Source organism: Salvelinus sp. IW2-2015, unplaced genomic scaffold (genome assembly GCF_002910315.2).
Source record: "Salvelinus sp. IW2-2015 unplaced genomic scaffold, ASM291031v2 Un_scaffold3044, whole genome shotgun sequence".
NCBI classification, from domain to species: domain Eukaryota; kingdom Metazoa; phylum Chordata; class Actinopteri; order Salmoniformes; family Salmonidae; genus Salvelinus; species Salvelinus sp. IW2-2015.
Window position 1 is genome coordinate 19,174 of NW_019944336.1, and position 14,710 is coordinate 33,883.

The window sequence follows — 14,710 nt, forward strand, 5'->3', positions numbered from 1 at the left end:
TGTTCTACAACCCTGCTTATCGGTTATTGGTTGCCAAAGGACCTTTTTTTTGTTGTTTTAAAACCCCTGCCCCCATAAAAAGACCCTCTGGTGCTGGCTACTGTTCGGACAACCCAAGGGCGCATCTCCCCAATAGAAGATAAAATAAAAAAAAAATAAATAAAAAAATAAGAAAAAATAAAAAAAAATAAAAAAAAAAAAAATAAAATAAAAGAAAATAGTTAACAAAAAAGAAGAAGAAAAAGATAAAGAGTCTAATAAAAAAAGAAAAAAAAAAAAAATAAAAAAAAAAAAAAAAGGAAAAGTAAAAACAAAAAGTAAAGAAAAAGAGGGTTCTATCATTCGGTACGCAGGGCAGGTTGGTAAACGGTGTCTTTGGTCTACGTTCATGACGTTATGCTCTATGCAGGGGTATTTGACAAGGTCTTTAACTGGGCGGCCCAGGTGGCTTGACAAGGCAGTCTTTGGGGGCAGACAACGGAGTCTGGATAAGTCTTTCTACCAACATGTGGGCATCAATCCAGGGTCTGTAACAGGTCTTTGGGAGCAGGGTTGTTGGACAAAGTCTTTGGGCAGCGGTTTAAAGGTCTTTGGGCGAGGGTTGTAAGTCTTTGGGGGCAGGGTTGTACAGGTCTTTTGGGGATAATGGGCGGTGTTAGTGAATGCAGGGTTGGCTGATGTCTATTGGTGATAAATGGGAGGTTAGTGATGACGGAGATGGCGTCCTTGGTGATATGGTATGGGGGTTAGTGAATGACGGGTAGTTGTGTCTGTGGTGATAATGGTAGTGGATTATGAACAGGGTATTGATGTCTGTGGTGATAAATGTTTAGTATACACGGGTGGCGGTCTAGGGTGATAATGGGGGTTAGTGATGAACAGCATAGTTGTCTGTGGTGATAATGGGGAAGGGGTTAGTGATGACAGGGTAGTTGGTCTGTGGTGATAATGGGGGGTTAGTGATGACAGGGTAGTTGTCTGTGGTGATAATGGGGGTTAGTGATGACAGGGTAGTTGGCTCTGTGCGAATGATAAAGGGTAGTGGTTCTGATGGTTATAATGGGGGTTAGTGATGACAGGATAGTTGGTCTGTGGTGATAATGGGGTGTAGTGATGACAGGAGGGTAAGTTGGTCTGTGTGATAATGGGGTTAGTGATGACGGATAGTTGGTCTGTGTGATATGGGGTGAGTATGACAGGGTAGTTGGTCTGGGATGATAATGTAGTGGGGGTTAGTGATGACAGGGTAGTTGTCTGTGTGAGTAATGGGGGTTAGTGATGACAAGGGTAGTTGGTCTGTGGTGATAATGGGTTAGTGATGACAGGGTAGTTGGTCTTGGTGTGGGTTAGTGATACAGGGTAGTTGGTCTGTGGTGATAAGTGGGGGTTAGTGATGACAGAGTAGTTGTCTATGGTGGTAATTGGGGGTTAGTGATGACAGATTAGTGGTCTGAGTCGATGGTCTGGGTGATAATGGGGTTAGTGATGACAGGGTAGTTGGTCTTGGATGATAATGGGGGTTAGTGTGATGACAGGGTAGTTGGTCTGGGATGATAGATGGTAGTGGGGGTTAGTGATACATGTGGTGGTCTGGATTGATGTAATGGGGGTTAGTTATTTTCTATGTTATCCACAAAGCCGTATTCTTTCCCCATGAATTTCCCCATAGGAAATGGCTGAACAAAACCAGAGTAATCTACATTCCACCATAGGAATGGGCATTGAAACAACCAGAGGTAACTAATTCCCCATAGGAATGGACGCTGAACGAACCAGAGGTAACTAATTTCCCCTATAGGTGTGAACAAACCAAGGGTAACTTCATTTCCCCATAGGAAGATGCTGAACGTAACCAGAGGTAACTCAATGTTCCCATAGGAATGAACTGAACAAAACCAGAGGTAACTCCATTTCCGCCATAGAGATAGGACTGAACAGAACCAGAGGTAACTCATTCAACCATCACCGAATGACTGAACTGAACAGAGGTAACATTTCCCCAAGGAATGATGAACGAACCAGAGGTAAACTCATTTCCCATAGGACATGCGAACAAACCAGAGGTAATCATCTCATGCGTTTCAGGGAGCTCTGCTGGCCTTTCAATTTCAGGGTGTGATTTTATATTCGCAAGTCCATTACTTGAAAAATCCTAAATGAAAACATCAGTTTTTATATCTTTCATGGAATCGACTCCTTTCAAAAGGAAAATAAACGCTACCTAATGAGTTCTAAAACAACCCTCCTGCTGAGATTCGGGACTGAGGTATCCAAGGTTGGAAAAATAGAATCTGATCATTAGGGAGTATCGTGTAACGTATATTGTAATATGTCAATGTTTGCCAGCTAGATGAGATGATGTGATGATTGGAACACTACTGTAGTTAGCTCAGAGTGAAACTACTGTTAGTTACTCAGATGAAACTACTGTAAGTTAGCTCAGAGGAAAACTACTGCTAGGTTAGTTAGCTCAGAGAAACTTACTGTAGTTAGCTCGATGAAACTACTGTAGTTGTCGAGAACTCGTTAGAGGAAACTACTGTTAGTTAGCTAATGAACTTCGTATAGCCAGCGGAAACTACTTGGTAGTTAGCTCAGAGAAACTACTTGTACGTTAGCTCATGGGAAACTACTGTAGTTAGCTCAGATGAAACTACTGGTACGAATTACTCAGAGAACTCGAGTTAGTCGAGAAACTACTGTAGTTAGCTCAGATGAAACTACTGTAGTTACTCAGAGGAAACTACTGTAGTTAAGCACTCAGGGGAAACTACGTAGTTAGCTCAGAGGAAACTACTGTATTAGCTCAGATGTAAACTACTGTTAGTTAGCTCAGATGAAACTACTGTAGTTAGCTCAAGGAATCGAAGTCATGAACCTACTGTAGTTAGCTCAGATAACGTGCTCTGTAGTTGCTGAGAACTACTGTTTAGCTATGGGAACTGAAGTCAATAAACTACTGTAGTTAGCCATGAACATGAGTTGCGCGAAGATAGAGTAGCTCAGAACTACCTTGCTCAGGGGACCTTAGTGCTTCATAACTGATTATTAGTCAGATAACTACGTAGTTAGCTCAGATGGAAACTACTTAGTAGCTTCATGGAAACTGTTACCAGATGACTATGATAGCTCGATAACGTACGTAGTTAGCATGGGAAACTATGTGAGAGTAAAGACGTTAGCTGAGTACTGTTAGCTCACTAGATCCGAACACGATTAGCTGAGGAAACTACGTAGTTAGCTCAGAGGAACTACGATTAGCTCAGTGAACACTAGTTAGCTAGGAACTATGGCCGGAAAACTACTGTAGTTAGCAGTTAACAGTCAGGGAAACTACTGTGAGTCTGATGAACTCTGGTTGTCAGAGGAAACTACTGTGTGAGAATACATTGCTAGAGAACTCTGAGTATCATGGGAACTACTGTAGTGCTACAGGATACGGATATGTCGAACACGAGTTAGCTCAGCGGGGCTGCAAATCCAAAGGCTCCCCTATTCATAAGCTCACTATGGGCCCCTGGTCTGAAGTAGTCGCACTATGGACCGCGGTCTGAATAGTGCACCATGTAGGGACTAGGGGCCGTTGGGACACTAGACAGCCGTGGCTGGAAGTCAGTCCTGTTGGACTGGCGTTGAACTGGGTTGGGCTTGGACTGCGTCGTTACTGGGCTGGACATGGTTGGCTGCGACTGGGTGAACTGGGTTTGGGCCTGGACTGGGTCGTACTGGGCTGACTGGGTTGAACGGACTGGACTGGGTCGTACTGGGCTGGACTGGCGTTGAACTGGACTGGACTGGTCGTACTGGGCTGGACTGGGTTGAACTGGCTGGGTTGATGGGTACTACTGGTTGAAAACTGAGTTGGGCTGAACTGGGTCGTACTGGGCTGACTGGGTCGTACTGCGACTGGACGTTGGGTTGAACTGGGCTGGACTGCGGTCGTACTGGTTTGGCGGAACTGGGTCATACTGGGTTGAACTGGGTTGGGGTTGAACTGGGTTCTACTGGGAACTGGAATGGGTGGACCGTATATAGGGACTAGGGTCCATTTATTCCCATCCTCTTAGGCAGTCATATCTACTACTATATCGGGACTAGGGTGCCATTTATCTTCCCCCATCACTAATCTATATAGGGGACTAGGGTGCCATTTATTCCCCCATTTCACTACTACATATAGGGACTAGGGTGCCACTTTTATTCCCTCCATCCACATCTATATAGGGACTCGCACTCTTTGTTGTGTTTGAGCACCAGGTGGTCCGACTCAAAGTAATACACATCTGGTTCCTCTTCGTCCTCCACCTGCTTCTCCTCCTCCTGCTGCTGGCTTCCTCCTACCGGAACCTCCTTACTGGCTGCCCGGGCGCCTTCTCGGAGCTCCCCGTAGTCCCGACCGTCCCCTACTACCTTGTCCCTGTCGTCCCCACCGGCTCCCTGCTCCATGGGAACCGACGGAAGAGARGGGAGAGACCCTCCCCTGGCCTGGGTGCTGGAGGGACCTGAGGAAGGGGTAGAAGTAGCCAGAGTAGCGTCCAGATCCAGCCTCCGACAGGCTCCCTCCACCCCCTCTCTCAGAGGGCCGTTGTCCCGGAGAGGGTCTCTGGGAGGGGAACAGGGTTTGGGGGGCGAGGGGGCCCCAGCTCTCCGGGGCGAAGTCCTCAGGGTGTATTGGTGTTCATGGGGTTGGGTGAAGGACGGGGGCGAAGTGTCGGAGACAGAAGGGGTGCAGGGGGGCTCTGAAAGGGTCTGGGGGGTTAGCAAAGGCATGGTGGATTCTCCTGAGTTGTTGATGTTGTTGTTTGGGATGTTGTTGTTGTTTACGTTGATGATACTGGTGGCAACAGCATCCTGCACCAGTGGCCAACCATTACTTCTCCCGCTGGTACTCTCTTCCTCCTCCTCCTCATCCTCCTCCTCCTCCTCGGTCGCTGTCACTTCCTCCTCCCGACACACCGAGTCCCCCACTACATCCAACTCCACTTCCTCCTCCCTGACTGACAGYTGTGGGGTGGAGGAGTCCTCTTCAAAGGAGGCCAGAGGAGGAGCAGAATACTCACCAGAGTCCCTAACCTCCTCCTCCTCCTCCTGCACAGGATCACAGTTTCTACAAGGCACTATGGGGTCTGGGGGCGAGGGGCATGGCGCGCCCATCTGGCTGCCGTTCAGCAGCGCTGGACTGGGACCTGGGCAGCTGGTGTTGACGGCAGCGCTGGAAYCCAGGGAGATTGTCTGAGCATCAAGGCTACTGCTGGTCTGTCCCAGCCCAGGAGAGGATTTATGGGAGTTAGAGTTCTGGGGCGGAACAGSGGGATTATGGGAAGTGGAGTTCGGGGGCTGCTGAGCATGGCCGTCGCTCTCAATATGGCCGCCYCTSTCCTCCTCCTCCTCCTCCTCACCTTCCTCTTTGTTGAGGTTCTGTGGAGAAGAGGAAGAGGGTGCGGTGCAGATTAGGTTGAGCGGGTCACCCTCTTCACTGTTCTCCTTGACAGTCGCTGGGGGGGTGCAGGAGGATGGGGGGATGTCAGGTTTGGCGGGTGCAGAAGAGGGGTCGTCCTCGGATCCCTGCGACTCCCCGAAACGGGAACACCGTTTGGCCCTTTTGAGGAGCAGAGAAGCGTCTCTCCCACCAGCCCCCGACGTCTCCTTCCCCATCCCCTCACAGTTCTCAGCCTTGTCCAAATCCCCACACCCATCACTCTCTCTCTCTGAGCAGGACAGTCCCCTCTTCCTGGGGCTCGGCCATGTCTCCCTGTCCACTGAGGAGGCCTTGTGGTGGGCTACCTTTCCCTGGTGACCCCCAGGCTTCTCTGAGCTCCCAGCCTGGGGGTCCTGCCTCTTCTTGGGGGAGCGGGGGGCCCTGCTGCTGGGGAGCGGTGACCCCTGACCCTCCTCCGGCTGGGCGATACTGCGGTTCCTGAGGGTTCGGCCACAGAAGTTCTCGTCCAATCCATTGAGTCCGACTGATGACCTTGTGACGCGTGAGGAACGTGACGTGGCCATGCTACGGAGGGGGACTACTGACGTCTCATTGTGCTGCTCAGTCACCTGCTGCAGAATGGGGTACCTGGAGGAGACAGAGGTGTTATAAGGCTTTGTAAAGCGAGGAGGGCGACTATAGAGGCGTCATAATTGGAAACATTGGAAAAGGCTTCTAAGGCTACATTAGACTTCATTAAGGGAAACGTCAGCTTCATAGGGTACATTAGGTCTATAATGTACATAAGGTTCATCATGGATACATTAGGCTTCAATGGGATACATTAGGCTTCATAAGGAAAACATTAGACTTGATAAAGGATAGATTAGGTCATAAGGGTAATTAGGCTTCATAAGGGAAACATCAGGCTTCATAAGGGTACATAAGGCTTCATAATGGGATACATAAGGCTTCATGGTACATTAGCTTCATAAGGGACTATTAGCTATAAGAAAACATTAGACTTGATAAAGGATAGATTAGGCTTCATAAGGATACATTGGCTTATAAGGATACATTAGACTTCATAAGGGATAAAATGGCTTCATAAGGGATACATTAGGCTTCATGGATACATGGGCTATAAGGGTAATAAGGTTCACATCGTTCACCTAGGCTTAAGTCCTGCAGGAACTGACTTAAAAGAGTAGCATCTTCATAAGCAAACACACAGCACCTTCTGTAGGGAAATCCTGCTTCTATGTCGACACGATGGCTAATGCATAACTGAACAATCACTGAGTGTTGGGAGATTCTGACAGACTGACGGGATCTTTCCTCTAGTGCTGGTTCAAAGAATCGCTGGACTTTTCAAAATGTCAGCCCGGGCTTTGATGCTCCGGCTGTGAGTGTGTCAGTCTGGGGATTGGAGGAGACTGCAGTACAAGCTCTATCCCAAATGGCACCCTATTCCCTATGTGGCCCTATTCCCTATGTAGGGCCCTATTCCCTATGTAGTGCCTCTTTTACATTTGTAAAGGGCCATCGGGTATGTCTAAAGTATGCACTATTAGGGAATAGGGTTCTATAGGGACTCTGGTCTAAAGTGTGCACTTATGGGAAAGGATTCCATAGGCTCTGTCTAAAGTAGTGCACTATATAGGAATAGGGTTCCATAGGGCTCTGGTCTAAAGTAGTGCACTAATAGGGAATAGGGTTCCATAGGGCTCTGGTCTAAAGTAGCTGCACTATATAGGGAATAGGGTTCCATAGGGCTCTGTCTAAAGTAGTGCACTATATAAGGATAGGGCTCTGGTCTAAAGTAGTGCACTATATAGGAAAATAGGGTGGTATTTGGGACAACCTAATCTCTGGTCAAGACCCGGGATTCGCATAGTACCCTGAAATAAAATATTTAACAATTTTCAAAGAGAAAACCATAGATTACATATAGTCATTTAAAATGCTAAATATATATACATACACATTTATTTATATAATAAATTATAATAGTTCGCCGAATTTCAGTTTGTGACAAAACAAGCAATGCTGAGAATCAATTGACCATCAACCACGAATCATGAACCTTCTAAACCACTGAGACCATTGAACCATCTTAAACCACAGAGAATCATTGACCTAACAGTCATGACATCTAAACCACAGGAATATTGACCATCTTAACCACAGAGAATCATTGAACATCTAACCAGAGAATCATTGAACCATCTAAACCACGAGAATCATTGACCATCTAAACCACAGAGAATCATTATTGAACCATCTAACCACAGGAATCATTGAACCATCTAAACCACAGAGATCATTGTACCATCTTAAACCACGAGATCATTGAACCATCTAACCACAGAGAATCATTGAACATCTAAACACAGAGAATCATTGACATCTAACCACAGAGAATCATTGACCATCTAAACCACAGAGATCATTGAACCATCTAAACCACAGGAATCATTGAACCATCTAAACCACAGAGAATCATTGACCATCTAAACCACAGAGAATCATTGAACCATCTAACCACAGAGAATCATTGAACCATTCTAACACAGAGATCATTGTACATCTAACACAGGATCATTGAACGATCTTAAACACGAGACAGAATTCACTTGTGAACCATCTAAACCACTGAGAATCATTGAACCATTTAAACCACAGAGAATCATTGTACCATCTAAACCACAGAGAATCATTGTACCATCTAAACCACAGAAATATGTTTTCCATGACCACAAATATTGTCTTTTCAGCTGGTGTACAAAACCTAAACTAAAAGATGAAAAACAAAAAACTTAAGAACGGGAAGACAACAGCTTTAAAAATATAGAAATAACATTTCTATGTGAATTTGGTCGGGTCGCCCAAAAAGTTACATATTGTAATTTAATAGACAACCACAGAATTACATATAGTAATTTAATAGGCAAACCATAGAATTACATAGTCATTTAATAGGATCTCTGTGCACAAAGCAACACAGCATAACCACCAACCCAAGAGGGAATCTATGATGTAATGATACCCTGTGGGGTGACTTCCTGTTTACAGACATCAACAACATTCTAATCTGCCAAGATTTGAGCCCTCCCTTAAGGCAGTGTTACAGATTATCATTTACACTAAATCCTCCCTTGAGGCAGTGTTAGATTATAATTTACACTAAATCCTCCCTTGAGGCAGTGTTAGATTATAATTTACACTAAATCCTCCCTTGAGGCAGTGTTACAGATTATAATTTACACTAAATCCTCCCTTGAGACAGTGTTACAGATTCTAATTTACATTAAATCCTCCCTTGAGGCAGTGTTACAGATTATAATTTACATTAAATCCTCCCTTGAGACAGTGTTAGATTATAATTTACATTAAATCCTCCCTTGAGGCAGTGTTACAGATTATAATTTACATTAAATCCTCCCTTGAGGCAGTGTTACAGATTATAATTTACACGGAACAAAAATATAAAAACGCAACATGCAACAATTTCAAGGATTTTACTGAGTTACAGTTCATATAAGGAAATCAGTCAATTTAAATAAATAAATGAAGCCCTAATCTATGGATGTCACATGACTAGAAGACAGATATGCAAATGTTGTTCAAAGATACCTGAAGAAAAGAGGTAGGGGTGTGGATCAGAAAACCAGTCAGTATCTGGTGTGACCACCATTAGCCTCATGAAAAACCAGTCAGTATCTGGTGTGACCACCATTAGCCTCATGAAAACCAGTCAGTATCTGGTGTGACCACCATTAGCCTCATGAAAACACATTCAGTATCTGGTGTGACCACCATTAGCCTCATGAAAACAGTCAGTATCTGGTGTGACCACCATTAGCCTCATGAAACAGTCAGTATCTGGTGTGACCACCATTTGCCTCATGAAAACCAGTCAGTATCTGGTGTGACCACCATTTGCCTCGCGCGACACATCTCCTTCACAATACAGTGCATTCAGGAAGTATTTACCCCTTCACCTTTTCCAACATTTTGTTACATTACAGCCTTATTCTAAAATTGATCAAATATTTTTTTCCCTCTCATCTCACAGTAGACACACAGTACACATGACAAAGATAACAAGTTTTGTTCATTTTACAAATTTGTTAGATAAAACTGAACTATCACATTTCCATAAGTATTCAGACCCTTTACTCAGTACTTTGTTGAAGCACCTTTGGCAGCGATTACAGCCTCAAGTCTTCTTGGTGTATGACGCTACAAGCTTGGCACACCTGTATTTGGGGAGTTTCCCATTCTCCTCTGCAGATCCTCTCAAGCTCTGTCAGGTTGGATGGGGAGGTCGCTGCAAGCAGCTATTTTCAGGTCTCTCCAAAGATGTTTGATCAGTTCAAGTCCAGGCTCTGGCTGGGCCACTCAAGGACATTCAGAGACTTGTCCCGAAGCCACTCCTGCATTATCATGGCTGTATGCTTAGGGTTGTTTGTTCTGTTGGAAGGTGAACCTTCACCCCAATCTGAGGTCCTGAGCTCTCTGGAGCAGGTTTTCGTCAAGGATCTCTCTGTACTTTACTCCGTTCATCTTTCCCTCGTCCTGACTAGTCTCCCAGTCCCTGCCTCTGAAAAACATCCCCACAGCATGATGCTGCCACCACCATGCTTCACCGTAAGGATGGTGCCAGGTTTCCTCCAGATGTGACGCTTGGCATTCAGCGCCAAACAGTTCAATCTCAGTTTTACTAGACCAGAGAATCTTGTTTGTCATGGTCTGAGAGTCCTTTAGGTGCCTTCTGGCAAACTCAAGCAGGCTGTCATGTGCTTTTTACTGAGGAGTGGCTTCTGGAATGTTCTTTTTCTCCACAGAGGACTCTGGAGCTGTCAGAGTGACCATTGGGTATTGGTCACCTCCCTGACAAGCCTTCTCCCCCGATTGCGCAGTTTGGCCGGGCAGCCAGCTCGAGGAAGAGTCTTGGTGGTTCCAAACATCATCTATTTAAGAATGATGGAGGCACTGTGTTCTTGGGAACTTTCAATGCTACAGAAATTTTTGTACTCTTCCCCAGATCTGTGCCTCGACACATTCCTGTCTGGGAGCTTTACGGATAATTCATACGACCTCATGGCTTGGTTTTTGCTCTGACATGCACTGTCAACTGTGGGACCTTATATAGACAGGTGTGTGCTTTTACAAATCATGTCCAATCAATTGAATTTACCACAGGTGGACTCCAATCAAGTTGTAGAAACATCTCAAGGATGATCAATGGAAACAGGATGCACTTGAGCTCAATTTAGAGTCTCATAGCAAAGGGTCTGAATACTTATGTAAATAAGGTATTTAAGTGTATTTTATTTATTTGCAAAAAAAATTTAAAACATTGTTTTCACTTTGTCATTATGGGGAATTGTGAGTTGATTGATGAGGATTTTTTAAAATAAGGCTGTAAAAAAAAATATGTGGGAAATATGTTTTCTTCGAAAACTTTTCTAAGAACTGCAGTTGATCAGGCTTATGATTGTGGCCTGTGGAATGTTGTCCCACTCCTCTTCAATGGCTGTGTGAAGTTGCTGGATATTGACGTGAACTGGAACACGCTGTCGTACACGTCGATCCAGAGCATCCCAAACATGCTCAATGGGTGACATGTCTAGTGAGTATACAGGCCATGGAAGAGCTGGGACATTTTCAGCTTCCAGGAATTGTGTACAGATCCTTGTGACACGGGGCCGTGCATTATCATGCTGAAACATGAGGTGATGGTGGTGGATGAATGGCACAACAATGGGCCTCAGGATCTCATCAGTATCTCTGTGCACTCAAATGGCCATCAATAAAATGCAAGACCATAACCCCACCGCCACCATGGGGCACTCTGTTCACCACGTTGACGTCGGCAAACTGCTAATCCACAAGACGCCATACACGTTGTCAGCCTTCTGCCCGTTACAGTTGAAACCAGGATTCATCCGCGAAGCGCACCCTTCTCCAGCGTGCGAGTGTCCATCGAAGGTATGCATTTGCCCAATGAAGGCGGTTACGACGCCGAACTGCAGTCAGGTCAAGACCGTGGTGAGGACGACAAACACGCAGATGAGCTTCCCGAGAAGTTTTATGCAGAAATTATTTAGGTTGTGCAAGCCAACAGTTTCATCAGCTGGCTGGGTGGCTGGTCTCAGACGATCCCGCAGGTGAAGAAGCCTGATGTGGAGGTCCTGGGCTGGCGTGGTTACACATAGTCTGCGGTTGTGAGGCCGGTCTAAAACGACGATGGAGGCGGCTTATGGTAGATAAACTAACATTCAATTGTCTGGCAATAGTTATGGTGGACATTCCTGCAGTCAGCATGCCAACTGAACACTCCCTTAAAACATCTGTGGTGTTGTGTGACAAAACTGCACATTTTAGAGTGGCCTTTCATGGTCCCCAGCACAAGGTGCACCTGTGTAATGATCCTGCTGTTTAATCAGCTTCTTGATAATCCATCCTCCTGACAGGTGTGTATATATTCTGATTCCTGTCCTTCTCAGTAAACTATATCCATGATTCCTATCCCTTCTAAACAGACTATATCTATGATTCCTGTCCCTTCTAAACAGACTATACTCCATGATTCCTGTCCCTTCTAAACAGACTATATCCTTGAATGTTATTTGCCCATCATTTACAGATCCATCTACATGCGTTTCGTCAAGGCAAATATGATATTATTTATGTTGACCAAGTTAAAAACCTCATGTATTTTGTTAGGAAGGCTCCATACATTACCTGAGCTATATGCAACCCTTTCCTTATCAAGTGAGATCAATAGAGAATGTATTCATTATAGTGGAGTCAATAGAGCATGTATTCATTATAGTGGAGATCACTAGAGCATGTATTCATTATAGTGGAGATCACTAGAGCATGTAGTCATTATAGTGGAGATCACTAGAGCATGTAGTCATTATAGTGGAGATCACTAGAGCATGTATTCATTATAGTGGATCACTAGAGCATTGATTCATTTATAGTGGAGATCACTAGAGATGTATTCATTATAGTGGAGATCACTAGAGCATGTAGTCATTATAGTGGAGATCACTAGAGCATGTAGTCATTATAGTGGAGATCATAGAGCATCGTATTCATTATAGTGGAATCATAGAGCATGTAGTCATTATAGTGGAGATAATAGAGCATGTATTCAGTTATAGTGGAGATCAATAGAGCACGTATTCATTATAGTGGAGATCACTAGAGCATGTATTCATTATAGTGGGATCAATAGAGCATGTTATTATTATGTGGAGATCAATAGAGCATGTATTCATTATAGTGGAGATCAATAGAGCATGTATTCTTATAGTGGAGATCAATAGAGCATGTATATTATAGTGGAGATCAATAGAGCATGTATTCATTATAGTGGAGATAATAGAGTGTATTCATTATGTGAGATCAATAGAGCATGTATCATTATAGTGGAGATCATAGAGCATGTATCATTATAGTGGATATAGAGCATGTATTCATTTAGTGGGAGAATGAGATGTATCATTATAGTGGAGATCAATGAGATGTCCATTATAGTGGAGATCACTAGAGCATGTATTCATTATAGGGAGATACTAGAGCATGTATTCATTATAGTGAGATCACTAGAGCATGTATTCATTATAGTGAGATCATAGAGCATGTATTATATAGTGAGATCATAGAGCATGTATTCATTATGTGAGATATAGGCATGTTCTTAGGGAGATCATAGAGCATGTATTCATTATAGTGGAGATCAATAGAGCATGTATTCATTATAGTGGAGATCATAGAGCATGTTTCATTATAGTGGAGATCACTAGAGCATGTATTCATTAATGAGTATAGTTATAAGTGAGTCATGATACACTAACACACACAAACTCAGATTTGAACATTAACTTACATAGCCAGGAGTTACTCTAGAGTCCTGATACAGTTGGATTAACTAGCCAGGAGTTACTCTAGTCTGATACATTGCCGTTGATATAAGTTTATACTCATACATGGAGACTCGTTGATTCAGGCAACGCTTTTCCTTCACGATGGTATAGTTTTTTCCTCCTTTCATTGATCTCAGTGGGGAAGTGATCATTCATTCAAAATCAGTGTTTCTGAGTTCTCTGCCATGTTCTTCGTCAATTCTTTTGCTTAAATTTGTCAACATACAATAACAGCCCGTGGTCTATTTCCAGAGGCCTTACCCTATTCTATGGACTCTGGAGAAAGTGGCATTACGACGACATCAGTGGGCAGTTTTAGTTGAGTTGCACGTAAGTCTCGGACTGTGTCCTCACAGCCTCTGCTGTTGTCATTCTCCGGTTTCCTGAGAATATTAGATTGTTCCTGCATTGATCGACACGTACATCAAGCAAGGTTTCTTTAAGTGTTTTGTTTCTCTGCACAACCTCCACCTTGCTATGAATAGAGTCTACAGTACTTTCAGACCGTGTTCTCTTTCCTTAGATATCCATGCGTTGGCTGAATTCTAGACTGGCTGAATTCTAGACTGGCTGAATCTAGACTGGCACATAATGCATTGATGTCCTCTCGTAATATATCCAAGATATCAAGTTTGGCAAGCCTTTCATTGATGGATTTTAACAAGTCGACATCCATATCAGTAAACCTCTCCTCACTCGCCACGGGAGGTTTGGGTGGTTTGGGTCCATTGTTGATACCTTTGGAAACCTGGTTTTGGTTTGTTTTGTTGATTGGGTTGGTTGTCCTTAACAATGCTTGAATCCTCCGAAACCAGCGACATGTTTCTTTTGAGTTCGTAAGTATCTCTCGTCAATGAATCGTTCAAGCTCTTCAATGGATTCTGAATCCTCCAGCGTGTTTACAGCAGCGTTAAACACACACACACACACACACACACACACACACACACACACCACACACACACACAAACTGTTAGCGCAACTGAAAACGCTGGTTGAAAGTGGTGTGCCGTTTTGATAACAGTGCTTGCTGTGAATTCGTTGAAGTGGCTGTAGGTAGAGATCCCTTGATACCAGTCTGCGTCCCCTGTCTAGTCTAGTTCTGGGGACTCACATTTAAGTGTTTGCCCTGCACACAGATTAACTAATCTGTTAGTTATTGTCGAGGCAACAAAGTTACACTGAACAATATATAAACACAACATGTAAGTGTTGGTTTCAGGAGCTGAAATAAACGATCCCAGAAATGTTCCAGACGCACAAAAATCTTATTTTTCCTCAATTCTGTTTGTGCACAAATGTGTTTACATCCTGTTAGTGATCATTTCTCTGCCAAGATATGACA

General features: G+C 44.1%; 1 protein-coding gene across 1 annotated transcript in view; it reads right to left on the reverse strand.

Annotated features, from left to right (window-relative positions):
* The window catches only part of LOC112075247 (zinc finger, ZZ-type containing 3), a 46,707-nt gene that overhangs the window by 16,726 nt on the left and 15,271 nt on the right, over nt 1–14,710 (reverse strand). The window contains exon 2 of the mRNA XM_024142271.2: nt 4,235–6,067. Coding sequence (XP_023998039.2) covers nt 4,235–6,003 — 1,769 coding nt within the window. The 5' untranslated portion in view covers nt 6,004–6,067. The remainder of the gene's footprint in view (nt 1–4,234; nt 6,068–14,710) is intronic.